The sequence below is a fragment of the Haliotis rufescens genome, unplaced genomic scaffold, assembly GCF_023055435.1.
Source record: "Haliotis rufescens isolate VD_foot unplaced genomic scaffold, xgHalRufe1.0.p SCAF_6, whole genome shotgun sequence".
Classification (NCBI taxonomy): domain Eukaryota; kingdom Metazoa; phylum Mollusca; class Gastropoda; order Lepetellida; family Haliotidae; genus Haliotis; species Haliotis rufescens.
This window is the reverse complement of record NW_025964334.1, coordinates 10,427,437-10,445,443: the sequence shown is the minus strand read 5'-3', so window position 1 is coordinate 10,445,443 and position 18,007 is coordinate 10,427,437. Positions and strand designations below refer to the sequence as shown.

General features: G+C 39.6%; 1 protein-coding gene across 5 annotated transcripts; it reads right to left on the bottom strand.

Annotated features, from left to right (window-relative positions):
* Positions 1–215: 215 nt before the first annotated feature.
* LOC124151648 (DNA-binding protein D-ETS-3-like) lies at positions 216–13,846 on the bottom strand. Of its 5 annotated transcripts, none has more exons than XM_046524217.2 (7): positions 13,769–13,846; positions 10,702–10,942; positions 9,958–10,026; positions 9,234–9,338; positions 8,564–8,962; positions 4,642–4,834; positions 216–3,666 (listed from the first exon to the last, which is right to left on the bottom strand). In XM_046524217.2, exons 2-7 carry the CDS (start codon positions 10,898–10,900, stop codon positions 3,492–3,494), a joined length of 1,140 nt encoding a protein of 379 aa, XP_046380173.2. In that variant the 5' UTR covers positions 10,901–10,942; positions 13,769–13,846; the 3' UTR covers positions 216–3,491. The 5 variants fall into 5 exon arrangements, with proteins under 5 accessions (XP_046380173.2, XP_046380175.2, XP_048241870.1 ...); XM_046524219.2 differs by having other exon boundaries at positions 4,642–4,831; XM_048385913.1 differs by having other exon boundaries at positions 9,234–9,335.
* Positions 13,847–18,007: the final 4,161 nt, after the last annotated feature.

Below are 18,007 nucleotides of genomic sequence, written 5' to 3'. Positions count from 1 at the left end.
ATACAGCCCTTCTGACAATCTTGATGATAACCCTTACCAGGTTAACTGGGCCAGGATCACCCAAACCCTCCTTGCTGCATTTTTTACATTAATCTGTACATGATATGATAATGATGATGATGGTGATGATGATGATTATGATAATGATTATGATAAACTAGAAAGTGCAGCATTCACGATAGAGTACGTGGAAGAACAAAATAGGACATTCAAAACATATTTTGCAGATTTTATTCACAATAAATTATCAATCAATACATAATATAACATCACGAATGTTGGTTTGTTGATGTATTATCATCGACTAAGTACAATAGATCATGATCAGGTGAATAGATCCGTGTTCAATGTACGTAACCACCAGACCATATCAATAAACATAAATGCAGGCAGACTGGGAATAATTGTCATAACGAAAACCAAAAATCAACATATTATATACAAATGATACAATAATCCTTTTCATCATATTCTTTCAATTATATCTATACAATCAAAGGTATGTAACGTGCGAGTCGTGAGTGATTGCCTGCCGCTAGTGGAAGTAGCCAAGGGGCAACTCTCACTCCCTGCTTTTCCCACTATGACGTGGAGGTGATCATAAGTCTCGCCTTTGCTATGTAGGTAATGAATTGTTAATGTATATATTCAATCATATTTGACAACTTAGGCGTTAAGAGGCAGTTTGATAGGACCACGGGTCTCTTTTGTGACGTTTATTGCTCTGATGAACTCTTTGATCCACATACAAGACTGGATAAACAGTTGTCATCAGTACCATTGCTGAAGCACTGTCCATTTGACCAATTAATCAATGGTGATTTATTTACTTATGTATTCTAAATCTATCTTCCTCTTCTTATTAACTGTATCGAATTAATTGTAAAACCACCATGAACCTTTTGTGTATTTCGCTAGTATAAACCGTACATTTTACCTAAATTAGGAAACAAATATTGATATATTTCACACTATTACATCATGAGAATTCGCACAATTGAATATAAGCAATATGCATATCAATTGTTGAGCAGTATATCTTCAAAGGTATGATTTTAGTGTGAAGAAACTTCACAAAAGTATACAACATATTTTCATAAAAGGATGCATAATATAGTTCGAATACCAAATACTTTTATATCTTTGTATTTCCGATCACAAATAACAAACGGGGTGACTTTTTAGGATTATTGTAAATATAACAATAACATGTTTTTGAGGAATGATGATGGATATTTAATTAATAAACTTGGAAACATGGACGGATTTTCAGCTCGTTAATATTTGATGTAGATGTATTTAATATTGGGATATTAATAATAAAAAAAATTAACCTCATTACATTATGTCCCATAATGTATTACAGGTGTCTTGCCTATAATGTACACCAAGGGACATAATCCGGCAGTCATGGTTAGATAGAGTGATCTTCCCTTGATTTATAAATCATTTATTGCTTGTTACTATTGTGGGCCAGAACACTTAGCGATGACGTCACACTCCGTTTGTTCGGAAACTCCATTATTCCGCACGACTTAAAGGACGTAACGTATACCAGTGACTCGGTAATGCGGACATTTGGCAATCCGGACTATATCTGGACAATACATGACAATAACTAACACGTGATTTAATTCTAATTTCAACAAACCAAGAACACAAGTTATACGTCATTGATAAATCATCATACGTCACTCAAAAGAAATGATGCCTATATCTGACATCAGCGATAACAAATCTTGAAATAATTTACACAAGTTTAACATACATACACAAAATTATCCTTAGCACCGCAGTAAACAAAGCGCTTGTGTATTTGCTCCTGTAGGCCACAACAAATTTAACATTTTTTTCTTCGCTATTATCAATATAACAGGGCGAGGGTATAATCCTCTTACACAAACAAGGGGCATTTATAATTATGATTAGATAGCACAATTTGAAAAAGTTAACTTTTTTCATCTTGTGAATTTGTTTGGAGCTTCGCCGATTTCGAAAGCCATGTTAAGAAAGGGGGGGGTAACTTGGTTGCAAATAGAGTGATTTCAGAAATAATTGACATAAAAAAGGATATTCGATGAGCAGAAAACTTTGATTCGGAAAAGTAGTTTATTTGTTGTGGTCGCAGAGCGCTGTGCATTGGGCAATATGAAACACTCACCAGTAAACCAAAATTACTCAAATGAGTACGGTGGCCAAGATATTGAAATAAACGGATATTTTGGAAGATGCTGATTTCATTAGTAATATGGCTGTTTGGTCTAGTTTAACAATTCCTGGACAATTCCGATGACATAATAACTACGACACCGGAGCAGTCTTAGATGAAGAAAATGTGACTTTAACAGCAACACTGGATAATTGCACAGTAATTTTGATTTAATTTCAAAGTTGCATTAAAACTTCAAGCGACAATTCGTATACGTTAACACCTCATTATCTCGAACTCATTTGATTCGTTCATTCTTTAAGGCTACACATATACAGTAAACTACGGTTATAACGAACTCAAAGCGACTACTATTTTGAGTTCCGTAGTTCGTTATAAGCACATATACAACATAACTACAGCAATTTGTCGAGACCAAAAAAGTTCGTTATATCCGTCATTTCGTTATAAGCGTGTTCGTTATAACCGTAGTTTACTGTAACTGATTGTGCAGTATCTGGACATTTTGGTTTAACGTCGGATTGACTTGAATTATATTTAAAGAACACAAACGAGCGATACCCAAAGGCTGCAAGACCTAAAGTAACACGTGACCTTAATACGTCACGATCGGCGTCTCTCTCCGCACAGGGGACACCAGTGTTAAAACAACCTGGATATGTGTAAAATTAGAATGACGTTACAAAATAACACGATACTTGAAATCTCGATAAGATAAGCAGCGTTATATATTTCGAAATTGAGATATTGAGGTTTCATTGCATACTGTCAAATTTAATTTGTTTCATAAAACCCAGTTTGCACATGGAATGATTGTCGATGAAAGTCCTCATAGAGGATACGTTAAACAACCTAACTGATTGGTTCTGCTGTAGCACTCGTCCAAATTGGCTTACCTCCTTCACACATGTGGTTCATGTGTATACAGGAGGTATCCCAGATCTGGCCCTTGCTAAGTTTTCGTGCAAATCCCTATGTCATGAGACATGTCCACACAGCTGTGTAGATATCATGTCACTGAGCCGGTTTACACATGCATGGCGTAGTGGTATACAGCCATGAAGGATGGCACTTTTTCTGAAAGTCTAGGGACAACTAACACAGAACCCAAAACATCACCAATACGCATCAGAAAAATAGTACCCGTTACAGAAAGACGCATGTTTTAAACATGCATCGGGGTGTGCCAAGTCTTGAAGCCTGGGACAGGGACGTTACTTAGCAGCCGTAACACGGCGCTAAAAGAACGCATCTCTGCGTCTCTGCATCTTGACTAGATGACTTTGAGTTTAAGTATGAATAAGTACATGAATGACGTCATCTAATATGACGTATGAGGAGGGTAGTGGCACTGTGACGTCACCGTGCTGGATACTGTTCTGGGGGTCATGGACATCGACGTCTGGGAGAGGTATTGCCACACCTGTGCGCCCTGGCTGAACTTATAAACCAGTTTCCCAGGAACGTGTTCCAAGACGTTGTGTGTATAATAGTACCTAAAACAATCAAACAGTTAGAGACATGAGACACGTGTGGGACATAGAGGACACGAGAAGCAGAAGAGACACTAAAGACATGACGGAAGTGGGAGACATGAGAAGCAAGTGAGACTTGGTAGAAACATAATCGGGGCGAACAGGGATTCGAACCCACAATCATGGCTTCTGGCGTGCCCAAGGGACGCAATTCTGCACAGCAAATTGCGGCGCCTTAGACGACTGGGCCACCCGTGCCCCCGACAGCCAACGAACACGTGATACATAGAGACGGGGCGTGAAGGGTTGAGACATATGGGAGCAATGACGCATGAGATATCAGTAATGAGACATCAGTAATGGTGTGCGAACAACTGGTGTCACTCCTGAACATCAGGTGTCCATTCAAACAATTTTCACCGCTATTCTGCCTTTTACGCCAAGTATAACCTGTTTCGTCGGATAATCGAAACAGGTTGTTCTTACTTGTGATATGTGTCACGTACGAATTAAATATCTAATCGTGTTTTTAATCCCCTTTCACGAATTTTCTTTTTTCAAGGTTAGACATGTGCAAATATTTGCGAATGGCTAGGTTGTCGCGATATGGATTATTAAGTAGGAGGTTTTTAGGCAGCAGCTCCGGTCACAACTCGAGACGCTAGACCCACGGAAAGATCTTCAAAGAAGTTCCTACAAGTTGATATGTGAGTAAACAACACAGCCATGCACTGCACGGTGATGCATGTTTAGGGCACTGAGGGGGTGTGATAGGCACATGAATATACCGTATTCAATCTAAGTGTCGCACCCTTATATGTTATCGGATATGTATTGGGATTAAAGCACCTCTACCAGCCGAACAAACGCGCAATAATACTTGTGATCAACGGATCCTGGTGCGACTAAGGGACTCAACAGCGAACTGCGATCTGGTCCATTTGGCCACCCAAGGAATTAAATATAACATTTGAAGAAATTTACATATGGACTCACCTCAACCCTCTGCTTAGCTTCTCGTAGTTCATGCTCTTGTTTCCCTTCACGTGGCCCCAAAGTTCCGCCAGCCTCTGTGGGTCGATGAGCCGGAAGATGCCTTCCTGGCGATTGACCCAAGCGATATAGGAGGGGTTATAACGGGGGTCCTCGAGAAGGTCAAGGATGAACTTCCACAGCCGGGGCTGACCTTCTGAAATGAACACGTGACCTGGTAAAGTTGGGTACAGTTTTAGATGCAAAGAGCATGAACGAAATGCACTTAATCTACATAGCATCTGAAGTCTTTGATAGCATTTACAATGTTCACTTGTTTTTTGCCCTATGTCGCACTTATTTCAATTTATGGCACTGTCTTTAAATAATCGAGTCTGAATCAGACAATCCAGTGACTGACATCATCAGCATGTAATCACGCAAGTTTCGATGACATTCAATGAACCGAACATGACCACTCGATCTATTCATTCGCATCGTACGACAAGCATTTTGGATGGGGACATATATTTTTACCCGTAATCCACACGTGTAAACGGCCGTTTTAGAAGTTGGTGAACATCAAAAACGTACATGCAAATGTGGATCGATAACAAATCATTTATTATTCGTAACAACGTTTTCCCCCAAAGAAAGATAAGAAGGATCTCTGACACGTCGTTACAAACAACAAAGAAATGTGTCATTCTTCCAAATAGCATCTGATTCCGAAATTGAGCCTCTACGAAATTGATCATTCGGTAAAGTTGTCACATCTAACCAACAAATATCCCTAGCCTCAAACATGACACACAAAGGGCAGTAGATACGAGGGGAATTGTGTTTTAATTATTGATAAGTTGTTCACTCAACCACGTTCCCCTTGGCCAACAAGCTGTTGTGTACATGGGTGATTAATACAAGCCACTACTGTTGTTTACAATGACTGTTATATATTCAGTAGGAAATTGTTTGTGTATTTATGTCCATATTGTCCCGATGTATCAACATTCATTAATCAAAATGTCAGATCAGAAAAGCACCTACACCGATCGATCACGATTGCACGAGTGACATAGTAACGCCATTGTACAATAGTTACAAAACTGTGCACTTCACACATCATAATAACACATGTGATTTGTAGACACTTGAAGAAAAACACCAAGAAGACAACATTAATATTAATGGCATTAATCACGGTAGAGGTTAGCTGAGGTGACGTGGTGGGGTTTAACGCTGCAACGTGTGCGGGATGGGGGGGGGGGGGGGGCTTCTTGTAAAGTCCGGACTTATGCCGATTTTCTAGTGCTCACCCACTGAGTCATATAATATGCCGTAGTTTAACATGAACACCCCACTCAGACACAGTATTCTGACTCCAAGCCGACCAGTCCTTGTTCTAGCCCCTCAATCCGAGCGTCACTCAGGGTAACAACAAGTACCATATCTTAACGTATTTTGGTATGACGCGACCGGACAGCGAACTTCCGACTTTCCGATCTCCAGGCAAACGCTCTGTCCACGATACCGCATAAGTGGTCTAATACAACGTGCACTATGAAACAACAAACACTGTGTAACTAACGATTCAATAACAAACCTCCCTTGTCATGCACGCTATTTATCTGGCTAAATTCCCCCACGAAGGTTCCCTTGAGCGTGTCAAAATACATCAGACTGCTTTACTGTTAACAGGTGTGTAAGTCGTTCCGCTCCATACACATCGGCCCAGTTCACTAACTGTTAACAACCAAACTTGGTTCGTAGCTAATCACCGGCTGGCAAACGAATGAAGCATTTTGATTGGTCCGTATTGTGCGTAGGGGAACTCCCGTCACTTTTGTCTGCGCTATTTCATTGTTATTGGGAAAACTCAGATTTATTTTTAGAATCCAAATTTAGGCCACCTGAGTCACGACTTGTTGAAAGAAATGTAAACATGTGAGGGACTAGGGTACTTGTATTGTGCGTGAAGCATCACGTAGCTAGTAGAGGAAGAATTTATTACAGGTTCTGATTGTGAGCCAATCTGAATGGCGAATTAAACACTTGCAACGTTTCCTGATGCGCAGTCTTCTTTAAAGATTAGGTAACACATTTTTTAGGGGTTTATGGTAAACAAGATAATCCACGAGCTACGAATGGACCGATCGTGGACCAATGACGACAAAGTATATTCGTCTTTTGTTCAAAAAGAAAGTTGACACACTGACACGTTGCTGATAAATAGACTGGGGTATGATTCTTTGGCTTCTGGCCCATGTCGGACAATAGAGAGAGAGAAGGGAGGGGGGGGGGGGGGATTTTATTCTTTTATTGGCGAGTGTTGATATATTTAATATCAAAGCATGAGATCCTTTTTATCATGCAAAATAATTCTTCCAACTTTTTAAGTTTATAAACAGTATAATATAGTGTCTTGATTGTACAAGGTACAGCTCATCAGCTTCAGCGGCAGAGTGATTAGTGATGTCATTTAATTGTACCCGATGACATCACAATGGTCAGTAAAGCATTGTGATGAATCTCACCAAACGACGTTAAGCCAAGTACGTAAGCATATATAGATGAACAATTTCTTTATTACAATAAGTAGCGACGCATGGAGGAGGTTCTGACGCCGTTATCAAGCAAATGATGCACTGAATATGGTTGACAAGCAATTTTACAGGTATGAGGCAGTGTTTCAGCAGCTGAGTAGATATCAACTAAAGAAGTTGTTCATCCATATATCTTATCCTTACTTATTCTAATGCCTCTCAAAGAAGATATAAAGCCACTTTTGTAAAATGAATATTGCTTTCAAATGCATAACTGTACAATTTAACCCATATTTAAGCAAATTGCAAGATTCGTGGACAGAATATTAAAAAAATAATGGTTTTGTAAAAACAAAAAACTTTTAACTGGAAAAGTTTGAGTTTTCGATGAAGCAAACTTCAGAGGCTAATGTGAATGTAGTCAGGCACTGACTGGACAAACAGGATTCAACATAAGGGAAGTGACCCAACAAAATTTCCTCATGGTGATTGTATGTACGCTTCAAGTAATGTACATTTCCTCTTCCAACTATTGGTCTACAAGAGTTACATCCCCTTACTGAATCATTGGCTGCGGCAGACAATAATTGTGCATGTTAATGGCTTGAGATTGTTTACTCTTCTTCCAGTGTGTGTATGAGTACCCACCGATCTGACCATTTTATGTTTTTTTTAAATCATTTGTTATTTCATCTTGCTTTCAAATTTGAAAAAGATATATTCTATGGTGGTCGAAGCGTACTTTGTGAATTCCGTATCGATAAGACAATATGATAGTATGCATTATAAAGTGTAAATTATTTGTTGTCAGCCGATCTCGAGAGGCATATGGTGTGATGTGACTGCGTGAGACTATGGACACCGAGTCGCCAGGCTCTCACATATAGGCTCGCACACAGGATATCACACCATATGCCCCGAGGGATCGGCAGACAATGAATTTACCTTTCCGACATTCATTCATGCATTTATACAGGTCCGGAAACCATGTCCGCAGTTTCATCGAGTCATCGAAACTCGTAGCAGACGACGCAAACGAGCAGAGTTATTTCCCTTTACCCAATGCATTCGGGAAACATCGGTTCATGTCAGAAACTCAATGATACTTATGCGAGATAAGCAAGTTACCTAAGTTGTGTTACGATAGATTTCCCAGCGGGCTACACGTGCGAGCTACTTGGAAAATAACTCCCCGCTCTTTAACCAATCAGAAGCCAGTATTTGTTAAAATGTTAGTGTTTTGCAGGGATGGATCCATGTCACCGCAAATATTCTTGGTACCAGCTACTGGTCTGTTTTATCAGACTCGATTAATTAAAGGCCTTTACGAAAGCAAAGAAATACACTCTTTCCTGTTTTCGTCAATGCCATGTAACGTGTGAAAACAGAGAGAAATTAATCACCTTGAGATGTTGCCCCGGGATCATGCATGTAACATTGACCTTGACCTTGACCTTGACCTTGTGGGAACCCCATCTCGATGACAGGGAGCATTTGAGGGGATGATCGGTGATCTGGATTCTCCACAACCGGATAGTAGAACTCCATCGCTGACTGTGACCCTTGACCAGAGAACGGCGGGCTTTGACCTCCATATGGAGAGATTTGACCTTCAAATTGGGGACTTTGACTTCCAACTTGATGACCTTGACCTATTGGAGAAGATGACGTTGGGATGCCTGAATGTCTTGTCTGCGTGAAGTCTTGGCGTCCGGAGTGGGGATTTTGTGTTTCAGTCTGGGGGTTGGGGTGTAAAAGTTCTTGGACAAATCTTGCTGCAGTCTCCATCTCACTGGTGCTAGCTTTAATAAAATAGAGTGGGCACTCGGATAAAAACGAGTTCTGTACGATTAATCAAATGCCATGCAAATCAAATACTTCTGGAGCAATACAAACCTACATTTTGACAGGGAAACAATACAATTACTTTTCCTGTCATAACTATCACGAACTTTAGTCTATCTTACCTCATCAGTTTGAAAACATATCTTTCAAAGTCATGTTATTGTTTCGATGCAGCCTAATGATACATGCGATCCTGCCAACATTTAATAGTCGGTGAATGACACTTACCACTATACGACGCTGTTTCAATATTTGACCTCGTTGGGTTGTCAGGTCTTGATGCCATGTCTGAGCTATCGATCAGTTCTTCAAATAATGGAATATTTCCACCTGCTAACAAAAGGATATTGAAATACATATTGACTGTCATGTATAAATATAATTTCAGATATACACGTTTATCATGAAATACATATCATCTGTCATGTATTAATATGAAGGCTAAAAAGCATTTGCGTTACGCCGTGTTCCGCTAGCGGAGATGGCACAGACCCAGGCTTTGTACATTCACACGAGACATTATACAAACAGCTGGCTTTCATTATTTGCATATCTGAATAAATTTGAAGTTTTTTTCCAATGAAGATTAATGAAGTTGTCGACAATGCAGAAACTTTAACAACTGTCAGTATAATACATGAATACGTGAATACAGATCTTACGTGTACCTGTAACACACATGTTTACGTAAATAAGAATCTTAAACAAATTTTAAAGAAGATAAAAAGAAATGAATCTTTCTCAAACATTATGAAAACAGAAAGAAAATCATTACAAATTGAATTTTACCAGACCCATTTAAAAATATATGATAAAATCCTTAGGTTTGACTTAAAACTTTCCAAAAACGAATTCATCAAAATACATTCTTGTCAAATTCGTATTTTTAAAAATAATGATATAAATTATTTCGCATAATAACTAATAATATGATATAATCTATATTACATACTTTCTATTTGTTCTGTACCATATCCGATGGGGAAACAGGCGATTTTGGTTAAACAGGACACCAAGAACTCTGCAAGCACATAGGAAGGGGAGACAATCAGATAAAGCGCGTATGAAGAGTCGAGAATTGTCTGCTTGGCTCAATCTGTGACAAACACACGCCCAGTGGATCATAAACGGTAAGGGAAATAACTCTGTATTGCGAGATTGATTCAACCTTTGGTTTTGTCACCCACGAGACACGAGTTCGAGTCCCATATTGGCACTTACTAGTGAAGGTTGCCATCCAGTAGCAATTTATATAAAAAAACAACCCTCAAGGAAACAAAGTCTATACGTCATTACCGATACCGCTACATGTTAGGAACCCACTAGTATATAAACACAGTCAACAGATATGCAGCCGTCAGAAAATAATTCTTAAAATAGTATTCTACCTTTTACTATGTTATTTAGAATGTATAACAAGAACCATATAGGAAGGCACCGCCCTCTAGTTTCAGACCATATATGGCAGTTATACAGTTAATTTTACCCCCAGAGGATGAAGGAATCCTATAAAATCAACAACATAATAATTTCCCTCTTTTCAGTAACTCAATGTGTAACTATATATATGTTTTCCTGATTGTTAATATTTAGTAGTTCCAGATTAATCAGCGCACGCATACAATAGAGAAGTCAGAGAAGCTTCAGGCAGGATAGATGCAGACTGAAACACCATGAAACATTTGAAACGTCTTACCTAGTTCTGCTTGGGACACACCCGCGGTCGACTCAGGTTGCGGGGGGAGGTGTGACGTCACTGGTATTAGATGCGTCATCATGTGAGGTCCGGCTTGCGACATGTGAAACTGGGGGTTGGACTGCACGGCATTCATTGTTGCGGGGGAATATGTATCTGAATACGAAGCTGAATCTGTTTTGATTGGGTTGTTATCCATGTACTTGACACTTGACGCTGTCGTGAAGATCTGACCGCCAACCTGTAAACAACCATTCAATAGAGTCAGAATATGTTGTTGTTTAACGCCGCACTCAGCAATATGACATTTGTACGACGTTGGCTTGTAAATAATCGAAATGGTAAGGGTATCCTGCATCTGTCACAAACACATGCAAAGGCAAGTCAACTGTCCACCTGAACACGGGAACAACACAAAATAGGGAATTGAATCGGACATCATTATTGTCACTGATGCGTCAAATGTGAAAAAGAAAACATTTTGAAAACTTTACTAAGGCTAAAACAACTTTTGAGCAGGGGGCGCGGGTGCTCTGTGAAATCATCGTAGAAGGACCATGTTCGATTATACCCCAAATCTGATACCTAAGACGGAGCTTCTGAAATATTGCTAACATTAAGGGACATTTGACTATTGGAAAACCTCCAGTAAACACTTAGTCTGGGCCATGCAACCAGTCACTGAGAGTAAGAGCATCGAACCACGCCATCGGCGTACTATGACACACAAGAAACATCTGATACACTGAGGATTGATACACTGAGCACTACATATTAGTTTGGGGTTGAAATGGGGTTTAACGTCGCGTCCAGGATATTTGCACTTATATAGCGACATGCATGCACGCTCATGCGTGTATGTGTGTGTGTGTGTGTGTGTGTGTGTGTGTGTGTGTGTGTGTCTGCTTGTACTAGTCCGGACAGATGCTGATTTATAGTGCCAGTTCACTGAGATACCATGCCGCAGTTTAACATGAATACCCCACTCAAACACAGAATACTGACTGCGAGCCGACCAGTCCTTGTTTTAGCCCCTTAGTGCCGAGCGCCAGGCAGGGTAACAACAAGTACCATCTTTTAACGTCGAACCCCAGACCTTTCGCGCTCCGGGCGGGCGCTCTACGATTAGACCACGGAGGCGGTCCGTCATCCATGAGGAAAACATGATGAAGTGCTCATCATCTAGGTCAAGGTCGAGTAAAAAGCATGATACGTAAATGTATGCGTGACATAAAGTCATGCTGTAGGAAAACACTCGTTTAAAATATCATCCCGGAACCGAAAACCTTGTCTGAGTTGGTAAATATATAAACATTTGACACGCGATGCGAGGTACTCTCATCGTATTACAACTTCCCTGTAGACGCCTTTTTAATCTGAACATGTCACAGCAGGATTTGTGCAAATCACAAAACAAACTAAGTCAACATTCGAATTATATGCATGTGTATCCAATGCTGCTGTAAATATTCCATAGATCTAATAATGAAAGTACAGTAAACTACGGTTATAACGAACTCAAAGGGACCACTAATTTTAGTTCGTTATAACCGTTGTTCGTTATAAGCATACATATACAAAGCAAATGGCTGAGAAAAAACAAAACAGTTCGTTATATCCGTTGTTATAAGCGTGTTCGTAATAAACGTAGTTAACTGTATAGCTAAAGCTACAAATGTATATAGCCTAAAATATATTAAACAAACACAACACGGACGTCACTATTTAAAACCAGCCTGCAATAACAAGTTACCTTCAGAATTCCCAAACGACCCTTCACTCTCCTATGTCTTGAATGAAGTATATATTTCTTGTTCAGCCCAAGTGTGTGATTAACACAGCAGAACAATCGACGTATTTGTAGCCCGTGTTGGTTCCAGCTCGACGGGGAAATAAATTAAACTGGTAATTTCCAGAAACGAAACTACATTTAATGCTAGTGTCTCATGATCAGCTGGTGATGTTACATACATTTCACAGAAAGTTCTGATTTATTTCCTCAAGTACTTCGATGAACTGACTGTTCCTTAGAAATGTGGACGAACGATATTTCTGACTATTTCCGATGACCGCACTGAGATTGTCGAACAGGATTTAGGTCAGAGTTGCATTATCGCAGGACAATTTACGACAGACTGTTGACAGACACTTTTATCGCCAAAATGTTTCCTGTGGGATTGGCATACGCCGTTAGGCATGATTTGTTTCTCCTAAGTGATGGAGAAACACGGAGATGGATGCATGTGAACACCGAATCCCCCACCAGAAAGCAGGCCTGTATGAAAGACCAGAGAAGTGTTGAATGTGGAAATCTGACAAAATAATATAAAATATTCAACTTTTTATCAGCGAACACTTCAGCACTGATATGCTCCCTATTCACGACACCTAGTGTCATCAGTATAAGCATCATTCCTAAACACAGGCTCACGATCCGATATAGGCGGGATCGTAGAATCTGCTTTTAGCAAAGGTTTCTGATGGATATGGAAATTTTTTTCTCGCTTATATTAACATCGACTCTCGAATGATTCAGCATTTAAGGTTACTTACTTCATCACAATGAAACACTTCACACTGTCTGGTGTTATAACTTCTTCTTCGATGCTGTTTTTTATATCAACATCTTTTCCTTTTACAAACTTCGGAGAAATTGTTTAATCCAGGATGGTATATAAAATCGACAAAACCCAAATAATCACATGAAATCTCTTCTAAAAGCAGAGTCTATACAATTCCGATGATATGAATCACTACAAAATTGTAATAATACCAGGTGTTCGCGTGACTGTGGGTGTATCCTGCCTAGTGGTCTCACCCGTCACAAACACATGCAAAAGCAAGTCAAGTTATCACGTGCATCTCATACATCGACAAAATTAATATCAAAACATTATATAAATATGATTAATAACCCAAACCCAAACCAATACTTTCTGTATAAAATATACGTTGTGGGTGTGAGAAAGTCCCCATAATCACAACGCGACTACATCAAAGGAAGGCGTAGGCATACAATGATATTAAAACAATAAGCCTACGCTTGTAAACAAGGTGTTTCAATTACCTTGTCTGCTGTACTGCACGCGTCTATTCGGTTTGGTCACTGTGTTGTAAATAAGGAATATCAGACTAAGCAGGTCTTAACGTTAGGCCCTACGGGAAACCACCGCGTAGTTATTTTTAGAAAAGAAGGAAGTCACGTGGCATAAACTTTGACAAGTTGGAAATTGAGCCAATCGCTTTGCTCCACGTCACCGATTGTTTGCTGGTTGAGTAGACTTGATGAGCCAGTGAGAAACCTGAAAGCAGCGGGGTTTTCTGCGCCCACGTATTGATCGAGTTGAGACATGTATATTTGCATATCTGTCATGCAATGTGCCCCACTATTATTATAATAATATCTTAAGCAGCGAAAATGTCAATAACATACACACATACAAAATATGAGTGTGATCCGAAGTCACCAATGCCAGGAGTGAATTTAAACTTTGATAATTTAATCAATATATTTATATATTTTCCTCAATAAACACAACGGAGCGGAAAATGTATTGTTAAATCAAGGCCGTAGTTAACTTAACAAATATTTGCACAAGTATCACTTGTCCCCAACTTGATTCAAATATACTATATATTCTATATATATTCCACTGGGGGGGAGGATGAGGGACTCCCCCCCCCCCCCCCCCCCCCCCCCCCCCACGGGCTGGCTACGGCACTGTTAATTATTTACAACTTAGAAGTGTTATGTGACGTGTGTTGATACTGCCCCTCTTACTGTTATTGATATCATTGCTGTCAGATGTTGAATGCTGGTGTCATTTAACTCGCTTAACAATTAGGGTATTCTTACGTGATTTTTATATATTATTTCTCCGTATAAGCGGAAATAGGAATACAAACATTTCGGTTTCAAAGGTTTCTTTACTCATCATTCTTAAGGAAGAGAATATATGGATGCCAACTTCTTTATTATGAGGAACACAACGTTTCGGGTTATATGCCTACTCCATCATCAGGTGAATGAGTTATCCTGATGAAGGAGTAAGCATATACTCCGAAACGTTGTGTTCCTTATGATACAGAGGTTGACATCCATATATTCTCTTCCTTATGTGTATCACTGCTAAATGCCTTTCAAAGATCATCATTCTTGATCTTGGATTGTAAATTCAATAAAACAAATGATTAATTAGTGAATGCATTATTGAAAATCACCAACACAAATAACTAGCAATTTGTAGCGGCTTTAATTTGTTGCATGGATTGCGTGGACTGGTGTTTATGCTTTCAAGCTCTAGTTTGATCAGTTACTTGATTATATACAGGTCTCGGTGATATAGCTGAAATATTGCCAAGTGCAGCGTTAAACAACATTCATAGATAGCTATTTTGTTGCGTCGTGCAATCTGAACGGGGTCAAAACGTAAACGAAGCAAAGGTAGTGAATTGGTCCTAGGAGTGTGTCAGTATATGATGAGGATATCACCTACAGGATGCAGACTATAAAGAGATGCTATTTCAAATCGTCAGTAGAAAATTAGATCTTTTACGTGCCATTTTACGTGACTATGAAACGTTGACTTGTGGGGAAAGGTGTGAACGAGCGTTAACGAATACACAATGAAATATCAGGCAAAGATAAATTATGGACAAAACCATTTTCATAATCATAAGATAAATCTGTTATAACCAGATCATGGAGTGAGTGAGTGAGTTAAAATTTAACGTTGCATCGGCATTATTTCAGCCATATATCGACGACAGATCATTAAACGATCCCGACAATACCATAAGCATTTAATGACAATATCACTATCAACCGGTTATGATTCCAGGTGTTAGCGAAAGGATGAGTGTATCCTGCCCCACCTGAGGCAAGGGTCACAAACACATGCAAAGGCAAGTCAAGTGTGAGACTTGTCGACGTTCTGGTAATTTGCCATTTCAGTGGAGACTGTACTAAATTGAAAACTGTGTTAACATTTTACTCATAGTGATATTCCATAAACATGTCAGTTGTTCTTTGTCATGCTTGGTTGCATCGTTCTAAATGTATCGACATCGTGGTCATCACAATTTCCTATTGTCGGCATTGTGTTTGCGTGTTAGGCAAATCACGTGGTTATTACCAGGACGTAATAAAACATTCACAAGTCACGCATCTGAAAAAATAAATATGACAAGGATTCATAGATAAATACGGGACTTCATTTTTGATTGACGAATACTGAAATCTCATTAAAATCAGACGGATTACTCTGAACTGATACCTCTCCTGTCACCTGTGATAATTCTTCACCCCACCCCTAACCCAACACCCCACACCCCATACCCCACACCCCACACCCCATACCCCATACCCCACACCCCATACCCCCCAACCAATTATTAGCCACCCTCAAAGATAGGTGTCTACTTTCTTATGCCCGGCAGTGCAGTTAAGAGCAATAAGCCTCATGCTTACCATCAGTACCCCTCTACGAGTCATGACTAACACGCAGTTCATAAAGGGTTGATTTTGTAGGCGCAGAGTTTCATGTTTTTGAAAGGATGGTATTCTTTGTTAAACACCATACAGCAATATTAAATATGAATACTCGAGTCTCGCCCAGAAAACCAGTGATTGATATCATGAACAACGCTCCACGCCGTGTGGTACGATGACATGCAAATCAACCAAGTCAACGCGTCTGACCATTCGATCCATTAATTCGCCACCTACGGCTAGCACATGTTGTTTGGGCCCTATGTCACTGTAAATGCAAACCATAAAAACATTTCCATAATCATATGAAAATTAATATCTCCTTAAATGCCGAGAGTATAGTCGATTGCACGATTCCTACTATATCATATGTTTTTGAGTTGCTATCAAATAGCGATGATACCAGGTGTTCGTGCAAAGATGAGCTTATCCTGCCGACCCGTGGTACCCGTCACAAACACATGCAAAGGCAAGTCAGTTCACCTGAAAAAAGCACAGAAACATATGGTACACGTCAAAATGGGGAATTGCATCGTACATAATCGTTGTCACTGATGCGTAAACAAAAGGAAAAAAAAATTAACACGTAAATGTATTTTGGTGACCCAGCTCGACAACACCCTGAAATAAGCTAGCATTTATTTGTGCCCTGGCTGACATAGGCCTACATAGCCACAATACTATAAGGAAATATTTACCAACGGTCGCATTTATCCTCCTAAACGAACAATGTATGATATATGTGTATTGAATGTTATCACTAGGAATATATCATGATAACATATATGACATATCCATATGAATACTCGGCATATGGTGATGATAGCAACGTTTGTGTTCAAAGGTAGCAGCTTTTTGTGTTTTCTGAATGCATTTTGTAATGTTTACTTAATGTGTATATTTTGCATAATACACAGCTCGTTTTGTGAATAGATTCAGCATCGCCTATTTCGGTCCAGCAGCTTTGAGGAAACAATCGAGATCCCAGGATGACTTAGCTAGACGGCTGATAGCGTATATTTCCTGGCGAAGAGCTGTATGCGCTGTAAGAGGAAAGTAGCTCCTGGTATGATGTAGTTGATCAATATAATTTCGACTCATTTTCGGAGAATATATTAATCATCTGGTTGGTGTAACTAAAAACAACTATGTTATTTTTAACAGAGCCTTTTTGCTATTATACTTGTGCATTGTGTTTCTTCTTTGTTGACATACATCAAGGTGTGTCGGCTTATAGTGTTCCTTTTGGAATCCACGATTCGTTCAGAGTTGCGTCCCTTGGTGGTTCCAGGATCATATAATCGTGGTTTCGAATCGGAGATTTGCTTTGATAATAATCTTTGGTTTATCGGCACCATAACGGTGTTCGTGGGTTTGACCAGAGTGGTGGACTTGTAAGACATGCACCACTTGGGGTTTGTCCGACCACGCAGAGCTGACTCGCATTGCTATGAGTGAAATAGAGCAAAACCCACCTTACCTGTACCTTCACCCATTCTCTGAATAGTGGCGAGTTTTGGGACCAAGCGAAATCGTTCAATTCGTTCACTACTTAATGCCGCTATTTGAGCGGGGGTAAAATAATGTCTGTTTCGCTCAATTTGACTTGATCTTAACTGGAAATGGGTGAGGTGTTGTGAAATGGGGTTCAACATCAAGTTCAATGTATTATTCTTGTGTGTGTGTGTGTGTGTGTGTGTGTGTGTGTGTGTGTGTGTGTGTGTGTGTGTGTGTGTGTGTGTGTGTGTGTGTGTGTGTGTGTGTGTGTGTGTGTGTGTGTGTGTGTGTGTGCCGCAGTTTAACATGGACACAATA

Excerpts from the sequence above, each read along its gene's own strand:
- LOC124151648 (XM_046524217.2), bottom strand. The coding sequence starts at position 10,900 with ATGGATAACAACCCAATCAAAACAGATTCAGCTTCGTATTCAGATACA. Across the intron at positions 10,027-10,701 it reads TGTGTCCCAAGCAGAACTAG|AGTTCTTGGTGTCCTGTTTA; the intron begins GTAAGACGTTTC and ends ATGTGCTTGCAG. Across the intron at positions 9,339-9,957 it reads TGGTACAGAACAAATAGAAA|CAGGTGGAAATATTCCATTA; the intron begins GTATGTAATATA and ends TCCTTTTGTTAG.